Below are 18,264 nucleotides of genomic sequence, written 5' to 3'. Positions count from 1 at the left end.
TAAGTACTAGAGACTCGAGGGCTGCAGTGATTTGGAGAGCATAGAACACTGTTTTTATTATGGGGGGGGGGGGGGGGGGAGAGATAACCTTGTGAACTCTATTCTAAATGCTGGCGTAGTAGTATCACAAGTGAAGTGAAGGGCCAAACTCTCATCTTAGCTGCTTCCTAGACTTAGTGAAGGGTCCTTTCACAGGGGATGGTTGTGGGGGGGTCCCAGCGATAATTCTGTGAATGGAGGTGGAGTGTGCTCCAGCCGCCCGCCTCGATTCCCAGTAAACAGACAGCCATAGATGAGCGGCGCCTGTTGACTGATCAGTTTCTGTGGGCATAAAGATCTGAAAAATTGTTCATTCAGTTACTAAAAGCATTTACACTGAAATATACAGATTCCCACGATCCAGCGAGAATCTGATCGTTCAGTGTAAAAAGCACTAAGACTTAAGCCCTCGTTAAATGCTAAAAATGTTATACCCTTCATTCAGCATTCACACCATCCTCTTACTGATGACCCATGCCACAGACTTTATCACAACAAATGAAAATAATGGTACCGAGAGTCTTCTGAATGCTCCTTCGGCTGACCGTTCATCTTCTCTTTCCCCCATACATGTGCGTGTTCTGAATCTGAGTAAGGATGGTCACACACATTGGATAGCGCTCCGCCAAATGCAGACGCTAGAACCCTATATACATGCACGCTCTGCCAAGTGTGCATAAGGTCAAAAGGGGAAAGGCTCTTGCTGGATACCCCTGGTAGTGGCTTATCCCCCGGAGAACAAATGGAACGAGCTGGTTTAAAGCAGGGGTCACCAACTCCAGTCCTCAGGGACCCCAACAGGTCATGTTTTCAGGATATCCTATAGTAAGAACCCCTGTGGCAATGTGTGAGGCACCGACAATAATTACATCACCTGTGCAATGCTGAGGAAATCCTGAAAACATGACCTGTTGGCGGAACCTGAGGACTGGGGTTGGGGAACACTAGTTTAAAAGAACACTCTCTCTCTATTTTGATTTTTTTTTTTTTTTATTTCTTTATGAACAAATCCCCCAGTGTATATAGAAGTGCGCTAGTGTTACCTTGGTAGGTTATTTCTTTCTATCTGAAGCTCCTGGCCTATTCTTTTCCTCAGTTATGTCATCTGAATTCTGAGCAGCTCAGATTTACTTGATGTTATGTGATCCGTTTCTAGTCAATTCGCGTTTGTTGGCTGCTATAACGTGGGTTCCACCGCAGAAACTGCTTAGAGGGGTATACAGACACTCCTGTCAGTTTGAGAATGATCACACAGCTCCTGTCATACAAGTTAGGGCCTTAAAGGGAACCTGTCATGTCTTAGAAGCCCACCAAGTTATAGTGTTTATTGCACAGGGAACTTGGAGTCTGGGGGTGTACTCTTTATACTTGGCACCCTCTTCCCATGCTGTGACCCCTGGAAGTTAGTGCTTAGTGTCTGTGAATGTGATTCTTCAGTAAGCGCACTAGTGGGGAAGGGTCACTCTGCTGGACCGAGCGCTGACTTCCAGCTGTGACAGCGTTTGAAAGGGGAGTCGGTAAGTTTAAAAAGTTCACACCGGACTCCATTCCTAGTTCTAGAAGCGCCACAACTTAGTTTCATGGTGCTTATAGAACATAACTGGTTACTTTTAATACAAAACGTGATCTACTTGTGAGTTGCTAATACAAGTAGTACTCTGACTAAAACCTATTGCTTGATATGCTGCAGCCTAAGGTTTGTGTGGATATTCTGAAGATGTGATCAAAATATGAATGGCTACACCTACACAGATAAGCCAAGCATAAAGCACAGAGTGGTAATTATGCGTTTGGGTGGAGTTGTCTTTTAAATGACAGTACTGTCATGGGAAATAATCGCCATGATGATATACTTTGCATGTCTGAAGGATTGCACGCCATCTAGTGGCATTTTTAACAAACATCACCCATGCCTTTTTTTTTACTCTTGCATTCATATGTGAGGTACATTTGGTCATTTGGTCTTCAGGTTCTGTATGCAGCTCACTGCAATAAAAGTTCACATTTTTATTTATTTATTTTTTATTGATCAAATGTAAAACAAGGTGAGCATAAAGCAAAGTTGCGTGTGGTTTTTTTTTTTTTTTTTTTTGGTTTTTTTTTTTTAACGTAGAATCCTGTTATAATCTTGGTTTGGTTGTAATAGTTGTTTTGTAATGCTGTACTAAATGGACGCTTTACTATTAACACAACTTCTGTTATTACACTTCTGAAGTTAATATTTACACTATATAATTTTTTTTTTACACTTTTTTTTTGGGGGGGGGGCGCTATGTTTGATTAATTTAATAGCACTGCCTTGGGTATGGCTTATGCATCACTTGAACAAATTAGTTTTTAGGGAGGTGGGAAGATGTTTTCATTTACACAAGTCATATTTTGCAGTAGGTATATAGATGACTTTTTAACTTTGTGGGATGGCGAGAAGTCTCAATTCCTTGATTTTCGTTAAGGCAGTGTCTCCCAACTGCAGTCGTCCCCCCCCCAACAGGTCATGTTTTCAGGATTTCCTCCATATTGCACAGGTGATGTAATTATGGTCAGTGCCTCAGATGTTGCTACAGGTGTTCGACTAGGGACGACTGCGGGACTTCTTGCTCAGTGCTATTTTGGCCATATGCAAACAGGCCGACAGTTACCCAAAATTGCTAATTTAAGCGATTATTCTGGCGACTATCTGTGTAAATGTATTTTGACACTTTCCTGCTGTACATGTGCTGTACATGTATAGGACATGTTGGGTGTCATTGTGTGGAGTTGTCTCAACAGCAGGGCCTGCTCCAAATATGGTGGGTGTCAACCGCTGCAATCTGAGATGACTACCATCACTGCTGTTAACCCTTTAAATGTTGTCAATTCTGACAAAGGCAGACTTGTGAATTGTAGTTACAAAATAACTCGTTTTTGTTTGCTCTTTAATCAGTTTTATTGAGTGTAATCTATTGTCAGCCATTTCAAGTTTGGGGGAGTCTGACTTCGCATTGTTCAATGGATTTACTTAAGTCCAGAAAAAATGCCTGCCTCCATGAGCCCTACTTTAAGGCCAGCTTCACACGGGCGTATTTCCGCACCCAAATTTTGTGAGGGCAATACGGAGTGTATAAAACCCATTAATTTAACGGGTTGCGTGAATTTTTCCTGCGCGTTTTTGGTTGGGCAAAAATAAAAGAACACAGCATGCTCTACTTTCCTGCACGTTTTGCACACCAAGAGTCTCCAAAGAAGTCAATGGGGTTGAACAATACACTTTAGCTACATTGATATATGTATATAACATTAGTGGCTCGTTAAAATATGCAGATTATAATAGCTTGTTAATTGATGCAAAAGCAAAAACTGCACATTTTGCTTTTAATTTAGCAGCTCAAGTGCCCATGATACGCCCCAGCTTCTGTAGATCTTGCAGACTGTCTGGAGCATTAGATTCCGAATTAGTGGCCAAAGTCAAGTTATGATGGCAGTGATAAAGCTCCAATGTTTACGGGTTATGACTAGTTTTCTTATGTATTTTCTGCAGTGAAATAAAGAGAGAGAAGAGGGTTCCTTCTCCCGATGTTATTGTTTTGTCTGATAATGAACCTTCAAGTCCACGGATGAATGGCCTAACAAAGCAGGCAAAAGAGCCCAATTCTGAAACCTTTTTGGTAAGAACATGAACTTTTTTAGTTGTCCTGTTATCCTTTGCTTGTATATATGTAACATTCTCTTGGAGGATGGAGTTTACTTTTTAAGTCCATTTGAGCTTTACCTTTTTTAGCCTTAACTAAAAATAAAGTTCCCAAAATAGGTTTAGGTCCTGTTAAGGGCTTATTCAGACGACCGTATATCGGACGCGTATTCACGCCGGCCGATATACGGCGTCCCTCTCTGCAGGGGGAGGAGGCTGGAAGAGCCGGGAGCAGTGCTCTGAGCTCCTGCCCCCTCTCCGCCCCTCTGCACTAATTGCAATAAGGGGAGGTGGTACAGGGTGGAGCTAATTCCAGGAACTTAGCCCTACCCCTGTCCCACCCCTTCATTGCAAATAGTGCAGAGGGGCGGAGAAGGGGTAGAGAGGAGGCAGAGGGGACGGGAGCTCAGAGCACTGCTCTTGGCTCTACTAGCCTCCTCCACCTGCAGAGAGAGACGCCATATTTCGGCCGGCGTGAATACCCGGCTGACTTGCGGTCATCTGAATAAGCCTTAAATGTGTAATTTCCATGCAGTTTTTGCATGCTGCTCTTTAAAGAGCACCTGGCAGCGCTACTGACACATCTGTTAGTAAATACTTGTATTTCCCATAAAATAACCAGTCCTGGAGTATTTCTTCTTGGACTTCATCATTGCACACTTCCTCTGTTGCCAGTTCATTCCTACATCTCAAAAAATTGAGTGTTAGGTTGCTTTCACACCTGCGCTGGGGATTTCGCTTTCCTGCTCCATTCAGGGACCAGGAAATGGGAATCCACACAGCCAAACTGTTCAGTCTCTGGATGGAACCAAATTGACTTTAATAGGGTCTGCCCGGTTTTGGAACGGAAGAAAAATGCTGCATGCAGCGCTTTTACCTCCGGTATTTGTAGCCTCGTCTGATGGAACCTCCAGGTTCTGACGCAGGTGTGAAACCACCCTTACTATGCCGATTATTAACAGATTGTGTGTCTGTACAGTTAGTACTGATTCAGCATCAGTCTGTAGGAACATCCGCTTCCTTATTTCTGTTGGACTTCCCCAGAAAATAAAGCTCCAGTCAGCTTACAGACAGATATCAGTCTGCCTCCTTATGATATTTTGGCTTGGTTCTCAACAGTATGTAATTTTTGTCTTCAGACTGTTCATCGTTGTTTGTAGTCCTTACTCAAGTTACTTATGCTTCTCAACAGTTAATACAGAGGAGCAGCCCTGAAGAAAGAGAGCGACTGATCAAGCAACTAAAAGAAGAATTACGGTTAGAAGAAGCTAAACTGGTGCTACTTAAAAAGCTCCGGCAGAGTCAGATCCAGAAGGAGACTGCACCTCAAAAGGTTAATTTTAATATTTGATGTTAAATGAGAGCAGTTAGGTGCTGCGCTGGTTAAGATCTCTACTTCTATTTGGCCGGGCTTTCATGACCTATTTGGCCGGGCTCGCATTGTAAAACACTACGTATAAAACACAATATTTTACCAGCGCGTGTAGCTGCGTGTCAGTGTTTGTGATCACGTTAGCCTGCGCTTGTCAGCAAGTTATGGTGGTATTAGGGGACGGGACAGGGAGCCAAGTGGTGGGTGTTTTTTTTCGTTACTCCTTGGATCCAGCAGTGTTCCCATCTGAAGTCCCAGCAATGCACAAATGATTTTTTTTCCCCAGAGTCCCATGCACATGCTAGATCACGAAAGTGAGTGACTATTTAAAAAAATAATCGCCCCACTCCGTCACATGACCTAGCTATTATATTATAACTTAAAATCTACTGTAATAGATTTCTGAGAATAGGTCATCGGTGTCTGATGCTTGGGACCCCCACAAATTGGCTGTTTGAAGTGACAGCCTTTTGGATTAGTGCTGTGGTCGCTTCAGTGCTTGTCATGCACAATACCATGGTTTAGCCGCTGTGCTTCGTATAGCAGATCGGTCCCATTCACTCGAATTGGACAGAGCAGGCCACGTCACAAAAGAACAATGTCCCATGATTGAGAAGATGCTGTGGTACTGGTGTGTCCTGTTGCCTCTTCAAACTGATTGGCAGCGGTCGCGAGTGGCGGACCCTTACCAATCTGATATCGATGACCTATTCTGAGGCTAAGTCATCAGCATGTTTAGTCCTAAAAAAAAAAAATAATCTTTTTTTCCTTCTGCTTTCAGGTACCATCCCGTATTGGTGGCACTGTTATCCCTCCTCCTTTAGTACGGGGTGGGCAACAGGCACCAGCCAAGCAATCTACACAAATAGTTATGCCACCTCTTGTGAGAGGAGCCCAGGTAAGCATAGCTTGCACTAAGCTGTATGTATTTTGTTCAGCCATTCTTTCCTAATGCTACATAAAGGATAGTTGCCAGCATAGTGATTTATTGTTTTCCATGGGGTTTGTATATAGTACTAATGAACTATATACGGTGTACAAGCTAAGTGAAGTGACTGACCTTCTGAATGGCTTCACCTAGGACTATTTCATGTATATAATACAGTATTGATCCTTTAGTGTTAAACGGGGATGATTTGTTAGGTGGGTGGCATTACTAAGCCTTCTACACTCAGTATTATAAGACTGGTGCATTTGTTACCATATTGACTTGTTCTATATGTAACTTGTCTACTTTTTGCTACATTTTGATAGCTTGCACTGGTAACGTTATGCATTGCTTTGTTGGGTGGTTTGTGTTTCCCTTACCCACTGTCTATTGTTGCTCTTTTTCACATTTTATCTTTTACTTCTCACGTGCTTTTCCCACTGTCTTTTTTCTTTTCCCCTCTCCCACCATCAGCCCATTTCTGTCTCTCCTCAGCAGATGCACAATATCAGACAATATCCAAGTACTGGCCCCCCTCCTTTACTACTTGCTCCTCGAGCATCAGTGCCCAGTGTGCAGATTCAAGGTCAGAAGATCATCCAACAGGGACTGATTCGTGTGGCCAATGTGGCGAACACAAGCTTGCTGGTCAACATACCACAGGTTGGTAAATGCACAGACTAAGCGGCTTTCTCTTTCCAGTGTTAAAAGAAGAGACAATGTCACTCTTGTTCAAGGGGGTTGTGACATCAGGACGTCCCTTGTCCATATGCTTTCTTAAGGTATATGAATGTCAGAGCCCAGAATAGAGGAATTTTTGCTCTCTCCCTCCAAGCGTTACTTGTTTGACTGCTCTTTTCAGTTGTATCCGTGCAATGCTACATATCTCCTGTAGCATCCCCTTTAGGATAAATGTTCTATTTCACTGTGTATTGCCTTATTGAAGAAGTTATCTGGGGTCCCCCACCCAAAACTACTCAGCCTGCTTTGTCAACCTAATACATATACACTTTGTCCAAAAAAAGCAACCTGGCCCCTAATAGGAATTGTTGTTTTGCTGAGTCCCTCTACTGGCCTTCACTTCAGAGTGCAGGGAGACAGCAATGACTGCACCAGGGCCACGTGACTGCTGCAGCTCATCAGCGGCCCACTTTGGCTAGTGATTACAGCAGTCATATGTCCTGGTATCGGGATGTCATCACACTGCAGCCAGAAGTAAAGACTAGCGGGGGTAGGGGAGTAGGGAAGGAAGTATAGATTCTTTTATGTTCCCTTTAATTCACAAACAAACTTCTTCCAGTGTTTTAAGGAGAAGTCATATATATATTTGTTCCTCTCCTTGGTGGTAGTTCAGTATATTGACTGACTGGCATATGTGAGTTTTAAGAAACTTTGTCATATATTGAATTACAAGGTTTTCTTCTGGTTTACAATCCTTGCTGAACTTTACTGCAGATGGCTTCTGCCAGCGGTGCATATTGCGGTTTCTATGTGAAATCCATGTACCACTTCAACTTATGCTTCCTTTGGGACAGAGACTCTTCAGCAAAACCCGTCCCCAGAGCAGCTGACTTCCCCAGACTCTGCAGCCCGTTCACCACTTGCTAAGAAGTGGAGTTTGGCTTAAAATAGAAACCAAGAGCTGCAGAATCTGTTTGCAGGGAAAGTCAGCGGTGATTTCAAACAAGGAGACAAGTCCTGTAATTAAGAACTATTCCAGACTTTAATGAGTTGTACCAGAATTACAAGTTATCCCCTATGCACAGGGAGTCTCACCGCTGAAGCACCCATCGGTCCTGAGAATGGGCGTCCTGCGTCCCCTTCCCATCACTGCGGAAATGCTTCTCACCCGCAGTGATATCACACTGGATGGAGTGCTGGCCGAGTAGACGAGGTCGGCACTCCATATCATTCTGGCTGACTGAAATACCCAAGCACTTGGCCATTTAGTCGTCCATTAGAATCGTATAAAGCCGCAGCACACGTGCAATTGTAACTCCATTTCAATCTTACCCTTGCTGTGGGGGATGCAGTAAGCCTCAGTGAGGGGGAAATGGGCACCCCGTTCTGGGATCGTGGAGAGGGGGTTGAAATTCCACAATTGTGTTTTTTCCTGGCTTTTGTTGTTAGGGTGTTTACCGTGCCATATAAAGAACACGATGATTCCCTGTTGACACAATTCGACAATACCAAATTTTATATAGACTGTTTTAAGTGTACATAAATTTAGAAAGCCATAACGCGCCCCCCCCCCCCTCAATCGATGTTTGAAGCGTATTTTTTGTGAGGTGATCTGTAGTTTTTGTTACTGCAGCATTCTGATCACTCTTTATTACATTGGAGGCAAGGTTAACACTAATGTTCTGTTTTTTCATGATTTTTGAACTGCATTTCAGAGTGTTGGTAGAAATGACATTACTTTAATTTTGCAGGGCAATGCAATGCCAAGTTTAGTTTCAATTTTACTACCTTTGCATAATAGAAACGTGTTTTTTTTTTTTTCTTCTGTAGACAGATTGTGAGCTCATCCCTACAGAATAGCCCTCACAGGAGTGGAGGAGGAGAGGAAGAGTGGGCAAGCAACTATGCTGTCTGCTCTACCACTCGACTCTCCCCAATACTCTCCTTTTTATTCATTTGTATTTACACTGGTCGACTGGATATGCTCTTTCCTTGCTGGTCTACTTTTGACCAATGTAAACCAAGCTTTAGGTGGAATCCACACGGGGCGCTATTGCCATGGAAATCCTGTGTGGAGCCTCCGCATGGAAATTCCGCGGCATTTAAAGTAGAAGCAAAGTGGATGAGATTTTGAAAATTTTGTCCACAATCTGCATAAATAACCTGCACAAAGCCCATGAGGAAATTGACATGTAGTGTGCAATTCAATTCCACAGCATGTCCCTTTTATCGCTGTTTCCGCACAGGAATTCACAATAAACCCCGCGCCTAATTGTGCAGTTTTGGAGGCGGGCTTTCCGCAGCTGATCTGCAGCACAGTGCCTGCTGCGGACATCAGCCCTGTGTGAACCAAGCCTTAGAGCTGGAGCCTGCCTATCATAAGACAATGGAGAACTTGTTCATCCCAGCACGGGAAACTCTTGCCCCACTTCCAATACAGTGCTATAAAAAGGTGCCTGCATCAGAAGAAAGCTCGTTAGTGACCGCCCATACGCCTTTTTACAGCATCTTCAATCCGATTTAAAGACATTAGTGTTTCACAAAATCACATCCTATGCAAATCTCGCCACTTTTTAACATAATGTTATTACTCCATTTATACATTTTTGCGACCTCTAAGCATGCCTGTGTGTTTTCTTTTAGGCATCCCCAACTTCATTGAAGAGCTCAGCTGGAACCGGAAATGCCACCGGCATCTCAAGTAATGCTAATGACTCTCCTGCTAGCCGGCAAGCGGCTGCCAAGCTTGCCCTACGTAAACAGTTGGAAAAAACCTTGCTGGAGATTCCACCACCCAAACCACCTGCTCCGGAGCTTAACTTTCTTCCAAGTGCAGCCAATAATGAGTTCATCTATCTAGTAGGACTAGAGGAGGTAGTGCAGAACCTGCTGGAGACCCAAGGTGAGATTAAATAAAAGGGGTTTGAGATCTCAAGAGTTGATGCTGATGGCTGCGGCCTATGCACAGTTTAGTGTCCTGCATTGTCAGATCTACCTCATCTCCCACATCTTCAGTTGTGTACTTATGAGCACTTCAAGGTTTCGGTAACATTCATGTCAATGTAGTGTAACTGCGCATTTACAGGGTTAAGTGTACAGCCGTCTACAGAGACCCTCAAATTCATTTTATGACATGCAAGAGATCTATTGGAAAACCTCCAAGTAACGTCTAATGTTGTACAGCTTTAAAAATGTTGTTGATGTACTTCATACGCGTCCTAAAAGGTGACCAGAGCTCTTCATCTGTCTTTGAGTTGGTGTCTGATACCCAACAATGGCAAGTGCATGCATCTTTTTACTCTATAGTGATTAAACTGTCCTCTTTACAGGTAAAACTGTGCCACCAACTGCATCTCATGAGCCTTATAGCTGTGCCCAATGCAAGACTGACTTCACCAGCCGTTGGAGGCAGGAGAAGAATGGGACCATCATGTGTGATGTTTGCATGACTTCTAACCAAAAGAAGGCCCTGAAAGCTGAACACACTACCCGATTGAAGGCCGCCTTTGTCAAAGCTCTGCAGCAAGAGCAGGAGATCGAGCAACGAATACTGCAGCAGAGCTCTTCCCCTGCACAGATTAAGTCAGAACATTCTGTTCAGCACCACTCTCTGAAACAGGTCAGCAAACAATAACCTGGGAAGAGAAATGGTAAAAATGAGACGTTAACAATAACTTAATATACCTTTTAGAGGGGGTTTCTGAGATTTAAAAAAAATGAAAGACCGATAATGGTACAAAACGAAGGAAAAGGGGAAAAAAATGAACTTTTTTTTTTTTCCCCTTGTCCCTCAGGTCAGGCTTCGGTCGTTCCAGTCCTAGAATCTCTTGCAGCAGTCGCATGCTGTTCATGCACATATGACTGCTAAGACTAGTGATTGGCGTCAGATGGCACATGCACCTCTGCAGGAGTTTCCAGAGACCAAATTGGCATCACTGGAACAGATAGACACTTAGGCGGGGCAGATTTGTATTGCGGATTCCACGTGGGGCATCTGCGATAAAACGTGGCCATTGAAAGGCATGAATTTCCACAGACAAGTTCATTGATGTCAATAGAGGCCATCCGATCCGCAGTCCATACGCAATTACCATTACAAATAAACAAACCACAAACTGTACTGCACACGACCGCCTGTGAGCCTCTGTGGTCATGCGCAATACAATTACTTGCTGAATGCAGGGTCACCGGCCTAGCTCACAGCCGGAAAAGATGGTTTGGCTGTGGAAGATCAAACTGCACGGGGTTTGTTTGTAGTCTGTTACCATACACATAGCTTGTAGATGTTAAACTGAATATGTTTAATGAACATGATTTGTAAGTAGTTTTATTTTATGTTCATTAGTTCTATATGAAAGGGGAAATAGTTGCAAAGATTGACATGTTCTCTAAACTATATTCGGTTAATATTTCTCTTAGAGCCCCACACCCATATCCCGTGGACTATCGGGGACCACCCGCGGTGTGCTGCACACGTTCCCACCTACGACCAAGCTGCCTAATGCAGCAACCCTTGCCAACCGATCGGTAAAACCTGGAGAGCGTCCCATGAACAAAACTAATCTGGCACCTGGAAACTGGAAGAAATCTCCAATGAATGCAGGTACGTACACTTCAAAGACCCCTTCTGACAGCTTAGTGGCCCAACAGTGGAGAAAATCGATGTAAGGCTTGGGCTGCAAGGTGATTTTGTCAGTGACTGGTGGTGTATGATCAAAACCGCTGTGTAGCGCATCCATGCCATTCAACTCAGTGAAGTCAGATTGCTGCGACATCGCCATTGGAGAACTTCCCACCAGGTTGTATTTTTTTTTTTGCAGCCACCGCAACCTGCGACTTGCATTGTGTTCAGTGGCAGTGTAATGTTGCTGTGCTACACAGCAGTTTTCTTTGCGCAACGCCCTCCATGGACAAAATGGTCATGTAGTCTTAGCCTAAGTGCATGTGTGACTTGATAAAAATTGTTGATCCCACCACCTAAATTTGTTAATTTTTATGCAAAAGTGATTCCGAAGTTTTCTTGCGCAGTCTCACTATATATTTTTGGCTCAAGCCCTTGTATTTACACAGATATGAAAATACCACTAAAGGGGCCCCTTCGGTGAAGACCTATTTTCCAATCACTGCATCTCTCGCCTGATTGACTGGCACACTTTGGATTAGGTTTACTGTACTTCCATGCAGGTTTTGAAAGCTGAGGCGTGTACTCGGCTAGAAGAAACACCATACAGAAAGTCTTGTTACATACATTGTCCAGGTGCCTTACACAGAGCCTGGTGAATGGCAAAACTTGTATGTTGCTTGAAAGTTCACTTCAACATCCATTTCATCTGAACATTCCAAGAACTATCCTGCCTTTCATGGTACAGATGTGTGTACAATCCAGGGTTTACTCCCCCGGCTATACTTGTTCCAAGAGGGGACCTTGGAATTACTACAGAAACTTTGCACTGCATAAAACCACAAATGCATCTATGGCAAGTGCTGCCATCAAGATCTTATCTGGGTGTTTGAGGTATCCTAATGATCTTCTGTGTTTGTCAAGCTGAAAGTAGCTACAGTAGCACCTATAGACAAACCAGGGGAGAATCCAGTTCTGCAAAGAGTCAATCTCCGTAAAGGCTTACTTCATACAGGCGAGCGCGATATCGCTGCAAGAAAATCGCTGCAATATTGCAGATTTGCTGATGCGATGTTTTGAGCATCAAACGGTGCCTTTTCCTTAATCATTGTAGCGTCCTGCGTTTTTCTCGTGCAATAAACAGAAGTTGCTAAAGTTAAAAAACACATCGCAAGTTCGTGTGTTGCGATGCGATAAATCAAGTTCCATAGGGGTGGGGAAAAATGGCAAAACGCAGAAAGATGGGGCGTGCAGTGATTTTCCAAATCTCACAACATCGCATGTGGGAATGAAGTCATTGAAAATCATGGCTTTCATAGTTCTGCGTTTTCTCGCATCGCTCAAATTGTGCGATGTTCTCACACACGTGAAGGCTGACGAAGTTTTTGTTTAAAAGGATGCCAAGAAGCTATTTGTAACTTTGAATGTTTTTTTGATGAATTCCTTGAAGCTGATCCCAGTACCTGGAAAAAAAATGAGGACTTCAGTCTGGCCAGAGAGTTGGCAGTCCCAAGTCATTAATGATGCAGCAGAGCATGGCATTTCACTGATAGTCTTTCAGTGCTGTGTTAACCAATCAAGATGCAGAAAAAGCACAGAAAACCCAAATCTAAATCCACTGACAGTCGTGCAGGACAAATGCCAATACTTGCTGGGATCTGAAGTATTGGTATTTTCATCATAACTCCTTTCTAAAACCCCAGTTGCTCTGAGACATCGCTCAATATTAAAATAGTCTTCAAAGTTTTGTACTTCACTTTTTTTTAATTAAAAAAAAAACATTCAGTTGGTGGGACATCAGTTTTTTTGCCAAAATGTTAAGGCTTTTGAGTGGTGTGTATGTACATAAAATGATAGTATCTACCATGTATGTGTTAGAACTGGGTAGTTACAGGTGTGTGGGTTAAACATGAAGGATCAGGGTCTACTACAGAGGTAACCACTCTGGCCAAGTTCCCAGTAATGCTCTTCCATGTTGCACTTATTTTTGGTGATAGTCTGAGCCCACAGATTGTATTCGGGATGACTTCCCGCACCTGCCGAATATCCCTGGTATGTTTGTGTGTGTGTGTGTGTGTGCGCAAGTTCCACTCCATCCACGCAGGAAATGAATAGTTTCTTGAAGCGGTCACGTTCTCGCCCAATTTCCTATTATATGATGAAGCCGTTTTAATCTCTTTACATTCCCCCTCCTTGGGTATTGCAGTATGTCATTGCATCAAATGGGTATAATTGTTTTCTATAGGACAAACTTCTAGTCAGAGAGTCATAGCGACACAACAATCAAAGAAACAATCAGTGGAGATGCACAGGGGTAAGCAACGTGGGTAATTTTGTTGCTGCAACAATTTTACCTGAATATCTCATGCAGCATTTAAGTATATTTTATAGAACAATGGTTTTTGTTTTTCGTTTTTTTTATAATTGTACAGATGGAGGCATGTAAGTCTGTAATCCATCTTTTTATGTATTTTCCCCCAATTCAGATTTTTCTTTTTCTGCCAGTGCACAGGTCCTAACTGATCTGCTAGGACCCATGCATGATGTGCCCCAGACGTCATACACTGTACTAGTGTGTCTCCACGCTACAGAAGATATGAATTACACATTATCAGTTTAAATAGCCACAGTATGACTCAAATGTAACTTCCAGTTGGTCTACTCTATTGACATGTGTAATGGCGTATCTAGTAGATTGCACAGTTATCTTATTGATCCTCCTGAAGGATGCAAGGAGATGCGGGCTGTAGTGTCTTTACTGCTCCTCTCCTCACTATATACAATGAGAACATATCAAGATTAAAGGCCTATTTAGGCACTATTATTGCTCAAAATTCACTCAAAAGCCATCTTTTGAGCGAGAATCGTTGGGTGTAAGTGTCCCCATCTTTCACTTTTTTGCCGAACGAAGAATTTTCAGTTCGGCAGGAAATCTATCATTTGACAGAAGAGCTGATAAGACCGCACGCTGTGTTCTACCTGTGGAGTGCTGATTACATGGTCTCAGCTGTCTGTCCCATGGCAGAACAAAGGGAATGTATTCAGAGAACAGCGGGTAGTTGGTTCCTTGACTATAGCTCCCGGCGGCTCACACGCTACTAACTGGTACTAATAGGTCTGATAAAATATGTGGGAACTATAAGATGTTGCTGGTATACCATAAAGATGATTTTTTTTTTTAGATTTAGGTCAAAATGATAAACGGGCATAGTTTCTTGCCAATGTAACAGCCACCCATTAGGGTTTATTCACATGTGGCAGTTCTGCTGTAGAAAGCGCTATGGTAGTCCCATTCATCTGATTACATCTTATGGAAATCCATGCACTTGTATATTGGTTTGTTCCTGCAAGATTTTCAATAGCAGCAATTTGTAAAATAAAACAAACAAAAAACTGCCTGGTGTCAATATACCCTTGAACCGGGTTCGAACGACTGTCGGTATAGCATATTCCGCATGGGGAAGACGCCGTACCCATCTCCCATGGGTGGCCGTGTTGCCACTCCCAACGAATTGGGTGAAAACCGCATGCAAGAAAAATGACAGCATGTTCCATCTTGGCTTGTATTACTCGTGCATACACACCAAGAAAGTACATGGCGATGTACGGTGCGCAGCAAGTATGCAATGTCACTGCGCACTTGCGTGAATTGCGGTCATGTGAGCCTGGCCTCAAGTAGACACTGGTTGTTCACCCATCAACGTTCGTTTTAACCCTTTCCAATCCAATTTTGGGTTCAGGGTTTCCTAAAAGGCTTTCTCTTTTTGCTGTTATAGAACAGTGCCATCTGCTGCCAAAGCCAGCATGTGTGAGCCAGATAGGCTCCGACAGCAGAGTGGCTGGCAATAGACGGTAAGAATACCCTGTCGGGCGTCTTCTGTCATTGGAGCTGTGCAAGCTTCAATTAGAATGTAGGAAGATGTCGGACAGTGGATTGGAAAGGGTTAATAGTGTCAGGATTGTTCTCTAAACATGTGACTCTTGATACCTTGCAGGAGGGACTTTAACCTTCGTGAACCCTGGCCTCACTGTGCATAAGTCAGCCGCTGTGGACCGCCAACGGGAATACCTCCTAGATATGATTCCTTCCCGCTCGATCACCCAGTCCTCTACGTGGAAATAATGAACGCATCCTTCAGCAAAACGACGGAAATACAGACAAAACAAAAAAAATGAACGCAGTCTTAGAGAACATGTGAAGGCAAGAAAGGACTCCTTCCGCATTAGTCCTTCTCCCTAACAGGATTGGGACGATCCTCATCACTTTTCCTTCTTTGCCATTTTCTACCACATATGGAAAGCCTGGTGACGCCCTACAGAGGAGGCGTCCAGACAGAGAGGAAGCCACTGCATCACCCTCCAATTCTTCATCTAGACTGGCATGATGTCTTATACTACAGTTTGCCATGCTCCAGATACATACTTTTCTGCATTCAGGTCTAACTTCCCTAAATAAACTATAATTCCCCCTCCTAAGGCATCAGATTTTTTTCCAAGGTGTGTTTTTGAAGATGTAACTGGATTTTTTTTTTTTTTTTTTTTTTTTAAATTCTAGGTATTGGTATTTTCTCATGGCTGCGTCTATCAGGTCCACTTCTGATTCTGGGGCAAAGCAAGTCCAGTCAGAACAAAATTTATATTTAAATAGATCTATGAAAAATATTACGTTTTATGCCCCACAGAGTTCCTAGCTGTGTGCGCTCCAGTCACATGGGAATGGTTGCCGCAGTCATTTCCTCTCCAACCCGGTTTGTATGGTTTTCACTGGACGCAAGTTTGTGAAGGGTTGGAGGATATTTAACAATAATAATAATCCGAGGTTGGCTTGTACCTCACGTTTAGGTAAATGCTGCATTGTTTGAGACTTTCCCCCCCTGTTTCCGAGGCTGTGTCCATGACTGCCCTCGACTGGCTTTGCAAAAAACAAAAAAGTAAAAAAAAAAAATTGCAAGAAAAGCGAAGTTGGGACAGTCTTGCGTTTCCAGTCTATCCACCTTCTCCTCACAATCATCATGCGTCCCCCGTTGAATAGATCATGCTTCTATTTCAGGAAAGTGGAAGCGATGGATTGGCAAGGTCACACCTCAGACATCCTCACTTTCTGACCCGTATAAAAATGTTCTTTTAATCCTTTTTCTGTTGTGTGGATATCAATGTTTAGATACTTTTTGATATATGCAGTTGCTTAGGGGTTAGGTTATATATATATTTTTGTTTTCTGGGAGGGAAGGGAGACTTTGTTTGTATAAAAGGAAAAAAAATAGAATTTAAACTTGAGACTTTGTGTGTATGATAAAACTAGCCGAATGAGAGAAGATTATATATTTTTTTTCCATTCCAAAACGTACGGCTGTTTTCAGGGCAAGGTTTACTTGGATCTTACAGGTTTTTTTTCTTTTCCATTTTCTGCCTTTTGCTGGAGAGCAGACCTTGTGTTTAATGATTTTTAACAGAACTACTGTTTTCGGTTTTGGTTTTCCCCCCCTTCAGTCTTTAGCAATAAGCACCCATTTATTTAAATATCTTTTTTTTCAGTATCTTTGGAAATGCTCTATAAGGTATGGGTGCGTTCACGGGGTAACCTTGCCTGTGACCCTTGAAATCGCACCTCGATAGTGCTTTTTTTTTTTTTCTTTAAATGGAAAAGTCCCATGATTGTACTCATTGCTAGTATATATTTATTCAATTACCTGTACGATTTTACTTCTCAGATATCCTTTTTTTTTCCCACGGCAGAGCTTCCCTTAGAAGTGAACTTATTTTGCTCCTCATGTTTCCCAAAATGAGGTTGAAAATGGTTTAGGAAACAATTATTTAAATGTTCTTAGCTGCTCTCATGACTCCCCTGTTGTATTCTTTAAGAGGACACCTTTTTTTTTTTTGTTTCCCCCAGAGCTTTTGTCTTTTTCCCCTTTTTGTTTAAACACTGTACACCTGATTTTTAGGAGGTACAAGTTTTTTGACTGTGGAAAAAGCATAGTGTGTGTGAGCCTGCCAGAATGTGTTGGATTCGGGGGGTTGCCCCATCACTGATAGAACTAGCCGTTTCTATTTAATCACACTGGCCAGAACCGCATTTCTGAATAATATTAATAAATAACTAAGCCAACTACATTTTCTTTGTGTTTTTATGGGGCGGGGGTGGATATATATATTCTATATAGTCTCTTGTTTCTTTAAGACAAACAGATTGGTGTATATATGGTTGGTGATGAGCACATTGTAATTACCACGTGAAGAGGATTACTGGACCTTTCTGACACTTCTGGTTTTAGTACATAGCGATATTCTTTATGGGATAATGTCGAAGGATCCTTTATTTTAGACAATTTGCATTGTCATTTTGGGGCTACACTGAATTTTTGTAACACTGCTAATGGGTAAAAATCGATCATGTGGACCTGCAGACCACGACCCTGCATATGACTCGACGGATTCCTTCTGCCTGCAGCCGTAGTAGCTGGAGCGCTGCAAAACGTCATAACGAAGTCCAAGCCTTCAGGTACATCTACTTGTACAGGGAATGCTGCAAACTGTAGCAACGGACATGCAGATGATTGTGAACAAATTTCATCCACATGCTGTAAAAATCAAGAAAATTGATCTGCAATGCAAATTATATATGTGTGTTTTTTTTGTTTTGTTTTTTTTTAAATTCATACAATGTCCCTTTTTTTTTTGTTTTTTTGCTGCAGAGTTTCCCTGTGCATTGCACCCCTTTGTAGGGAGTGATATCTGCAGCAAAATTCTGCATGTATAACATATGGATTTTGCTGCAAAGCTTTGTTTTTTTCCCCTGGTTTTTGGACCATAGTTCTAGTAGTCGAGGAAATTAATGAATGAATTAGGCCAGACTCGCATGGTGACTTTGGCCGTGCCGCCAAAGATTGCCGTGTAGCCCTGTGACCTTGCTCTGCCATTGAAGTATATGGGGTTACTTTGCGTTTCATTGCTTG

At 42.7% G+C, this 18,264-nt stretch overlaps 1 protein-coding gene across 7 annotated transcripts in view; it reads left to right on the top strand.

The window, feature by feature from the left end:
- GATAD2A (GATA zinc finger domain containing 2A) overlaps positions 1-17,417 on the top strand; it is a 71,768-nt gene extending 54,351 nt beyond the window's left edge. For 2 of the 7 annotated variants that reach the window (XM_066604517.1, XM_066604520.1), the window contains exons 3-11: positions 3,557-3,683; positions 4,899-5,039; positions 5,860-5,976; positions 6,481-6,669; positions 9,331-9,589; positions 10,017-10,306; positions 11,107-11,290; positions 13,554-13,622; positions 15,304-17,417. In XM_066604517.1, coding sequence (XP_066460614.1) covers positions 3,557-3,683; positions 4,899-5,039; positions 5,860-5,976; positions 6,481-6,669; positions 9,331-9,589; positions 10,017-10,306; positions 11,107-11,290; positions 13,554-13,622; positions 15,304-15,431 — 1,504 coding nt within the window. In that variant the 3' untranslated portion in view covers positions 15,432-17,417. The remainder of the gene's footprint in view (positions 1-3,556; positions 3,684-4,898; positions 5,040-5,859; positions 5,977-6,480; positions 6,670-9,330; positions 9,590-10,016; positions 10,307-11,106; positions 11,291-13,553; positions 13,623-15,303) is intronic. The other 5 variants (XM_066604519.1, XM_066604518.1, XM_066604524.1 and 2 more) reach the window with 5 other exon arrangements.
- The last annotated feature ends 847 nt before the right edge of the window (positions 17,418-18,264 follow it).

The sequence above is a fragment of the Eleutherodactylus coqui genome, chromosome 5 (genome assembly GCF_035609145.1).
Source record: "Eleutherodactylus coqui strain aEleCoq1 chromosome 5, aEleCoq1.hap1, whole genome shotgun sequence".
Taxonomy (NCBI): domain Eukaryota; kingdom Metazoa; phylum Chordata; class Amphibia; order Anura; family Eleutherodactylidae; genus Eleutherodactylus; species Eleutherodactylus coqui.
The sequence above is the reverse complement of the archived record's forward strand: the minus strand, read 5'-3'. Positions and strand labels throughout refer to the sequence as shown.